Consider the following 3658-nt stretch of genomic DNA (forward strand, 5'->3'; position numbering starts at 1 on the left):
AATGAAAAAGAAAGTTTAGCTGGGGAAAGAGGGGCAGCAATTCCTCCAACCCTTTAATATTTTGTGGATGAAAGCTTAATCCTCACCTAGGACTGAAGGGGCCATGGTCCAGCTAAGGGTCTTGCGCTCATTGCCACACAAACAGGATGTGTACTCGTCACCAGAAAGTGGGGTGAGAGTGTAATCTAAGGAGGGTGTTGGAGTCACAGTGAGCTGTTCAAGAGACAATAATGTATTTTAAAATTGGAGGTGAACAAATGTTCAAACTGATACCATCGCGTTGCTACAAATAAAATATGAGACGTCATGAGAAGTCATAAAACTATGAATCACTCAAAATGCTTTAAAGTTAATGAACTGTAGAGACACCATCATGGAAATTGGATAATCACATTGTCAATTCTAAAAATATTTGCTCTTAAGTAATAAAAAAAATAATGCCAAAGTGCATCTTATTACCTTTTTCTCTCTCAAATAAACAGATATCGAATCATCAGGCTGTTTGAAAACTGACCAAGTTAAGAAAACAAGGATTTCAAAGAGTTTCAACAATGTTTTAAAAGTTACTGTGAAACATACTGATTCCATCCTGAAGTGAAATTGTTTCAATAAGAAAAATCAGACCCTTGTTTAGTTCAACTCATAACCCACACATTTACAGTGTGGTACATCCATAACTTTACTTAATCCTATATCCATAGTCCATGTTTTGTGGAGATATTTCTGATCTTTACTTTGTGCTGCGTATCATCCGAGTTAAAGACATTCAGTGTTTTCTTAAGAAGAAAAACTGTGATCACAATACGACCATGTGACACTTAAAGACAGGATAGTGTAACAGCATGTTGCATATTTTGTGTTGGATCTGCACAGGGGCTTCCCACAGACAACCAGTGAAGTCGTATTTAATCACAGATTATCATTTCAGTGATTGTAAACCCATAAACTGCATTAATTAATTAAATTCATGTCCACCACAGGATGAAGTGCAGCAACTTTACTGAATTTCCTCTGACTTTTCATGTGGCGTCATCATCAGGTCAAAATTTCAATTGGTCAAAAAAGTAAATAAATAATAAAATAAATAACTCCTCCTTGAACCGTCACCTTACCGTGGTGGAGGAGTTTGAGAGCCCTAATGACCCTAGGAGCTATGTTGTCGGGGCCATTTTGCCCCTGGTAGGGTCTCCCAAGGCAGATTGGTTCTAGGTGAAGGGCCAGACAAAGAATGGTTCAGAAGATCCTAATGATGAGTAATATCAAGAACCCGAGTACCCGGCCCGGAGGGACACCGGGGCCCCGCCCTGGAGCCAGGCCTGGGGTTGGGGCCCGTGGACGAGCGCCTGGTGGCCGGGCCTTGGCCCATGGGGCCTGGCCGGGCCCAGCCCGAACCGGCTACATGTGTTCGTCTCCCAGTGGGCTCACCACCTGCAGGAAGAGTCAGCGGGATCCGGTGCAGTGTGGATTGGGCAGCAGACCAAGGCGGGGGCCTTGGCTGTCCAATCCTCGGTTACGGAAACTGTTTTTTTGGAACATGGAACGTCACCTCTCTGGCGGGGAAGGAGCAGGAGCTTGTGGAAGAGGTTGAACAATACCGGCTAGATATAGTCAGCCTCACCTCGACACATAGCGTCGGCTCCGGAACCCAAGTTCTTGAGAGGGGCTGGTCTCTCCTCTTTGCTGGAGTTGCTCCGGGTGAGAGGCGGAGGGCCAGGGTGGGCTTTTTGGTGTCCCCCAGGCTCTCTGCCTGTATGTTGGAGTTTACCCCGGTGGACGAAAGGGTTGCGTCCCTGTGTCTTCGGGTCGGGGGTTGGGTTCTGACTGTTGTCGGTGCCTATGCACCGAACAGCAGTTCAGACTACCCGCCTTTTTTGGAGTCCTTGGGACGGGTGCTGGAAAGTGCCCCGAAAGGGGACTCCATTGTCCTACTGGGAGACATTTCAACGCTCACGTGGACAATGACAGCGTGACCTGGAAGGGTGTGGTGGGGAGGAACGGCCTGCCCGATCTGAACCCGAGCGGCGTTCAGTTATTGGACTTCTGTGCTAGACACAGTTTGGCCATAACTAACACCATGTTCAAACATAAGGATGTCCACAGGTGCACGTGGCACCAGGACACCCTAGGTTGCCGGTCAATGATCGACTTTGTAGTCGTATCATCAGACCTGCGGCCGTATGTTTTGGACACTCGGGTGAAGAGAGGAGCAGAGTTGTCAACCGACCACCACCTGGTGATGAGTTGGATCAGATGGCGGGGGAAGACGCCGCGCAGACCTGGCAGGCCCAAACGGGTTGTGAGGGTCTGCTGGGAATGCCTGGCGGAAGAACCTGTCAAGATGATTTTCAACGCACACCTCCGGCAGAGCTTCGATCGCGTCCCAAGGGGCGGTGGGGGACATTGAGTCCGAGTGGGCCTTGTTCCGCTCTGCTATTGTTGAGGCGGCTGTTGCAAGCTGCGGCCGCAAGGTAGCTGGGGCCAGTCGTGGCGGTAACCCCCGTACCCGCTGGTGGACACCAGGGTTGGGGGAAGCCGTCAGGCTGAAGAAAGAGGCCTACAGGGCGTGGTTGGCCTGTGGGTCTCCGGAATCAGCTGACTGGTACCGGCGGGCCAAGCGGAGTGCAGCCGAGGCAGTTGCTGAGGCAAAAACTCGGGCGTGGGAGGAGTTCGGTGAGACAATTGAGGAAGACTATCGTTCGGCTACAAAAAGGTTCTGGCAAACCGTCTGGCGCCTCAGGGGAGGAAGGCGGCAACTCGCTCACACTGTTTACAGTGGGGGTGGGGAACTGCTGATGTCTACTGAGGATATAGTTGGACGGTGGAAGGAATACTTTGAGGAGCTCCTCAATCCCACCAACACGTATTCCGTGGAGGAAACAGAGCCAAGAGACCTGGGGATGGATGGTCTTATCTCCGGGGCGGAAGTCGCCGAGGTAGTGAAACAACTGCGCGGTGGCAGAGCCCCGGGGGTGGATGAGATCCGCCCTGGGTATCTCAAGGCTCTGGATGTTGTAGGACTGTCTTGGTTGACACGCCTCTGCAACATTGCGTGGACATCGGGGGCAGTGCCTCTGGAGTGGCAAACCGGGGTGGTGGTACCCATCTTTAAGAAGGGTGACCAGAGGGTGTGTTCCAACTACCGGGGAATTACACTCCTCAGCCTCCCTGGTAAGGTCTATGCCAGGGTACTGGAAAAGAGGGTCCGGTCGATAGTTGAACCTCAGATCGAGGAGGAGCAATGTGGTTTTCGTCCTGGGCGTGGAACTATGGACCAGCTCTTTACCCTCGCTAGGGTGCTAGAGGGAGCATGGGAGTTTGCCAATCCAGTCCACATGTGTTTTGTGGATTTGGAGAAAGCTTACGACCGTGTTCCCAGGGGCTCCCTGTGGGGGGCGCTCCGGGAGTATGGGGTAGATGGCCCCTTGTTAGCGGCCATTAAGTCCCTGTACCAAAGGAGTGTGAGTCTGGTTCGCGTAGCCGGCAGGAGGTCGGACCTGTTCCCGGTGAGGGTTGGACTCCGCCAGGGCTGCCCTTTGTCACCGGTTCTGTTCATAACTTTTATGGACAGAATTTCTAGGCGCAGCCGGGTGGTGGACGGGTTTGGGTTCGGTGGCGGGAGGATCTCGTCTCTGCTTTTTGCGGATGATGTGGTCCTCTT

The 3658-nt window shown here is 51.6% G+C and overlaps 1 protein-coding gene across 1 annotated transcript in view; it reads right to left on the reverse strand.

The window, feature by feature from the left end:
- The window catches only part of LOC111671333 (alpha-2-macroglobulin-like), a 33063-nt gene that overhangs the window by 7664 nt on the left and 21741 nt on the right, over positions 1-3658 (reverse strand). Inside the window, exons 23-24 of the mRNA XM_087179899.1 lie at positions 87-213; positions 36-43 (exon numbers count right to left, since the gene is read on the reverse strand). Of these exons, the coding sequence (XP_087036025.1) occupies positions 36-43; positions 87-213 (135 nt within the window). The remainder of the gene's footprint in view (positions 1-35; positions 44-86; positions 214-3658) is intronic.

The sequence above is a fragment of the Seriola lalandi genome, unplaced genomic scaffold, assembly GCF_002814215.2.
Source record: "Seriola lalandi dorsalis isolate HSWRI2012SDOR001 ecotype SW California unplaced genomic scaffold, Sedor1 jcf7180002054875, whole genome shotgun sequence".
Classification (NCBI taxonomy): domain Eukaryota; kingdom Metazoa; phylum Chordata; class Actinopteri; order Carangiformes; family Carangidae; genus Seriola; species Seriola lalandi.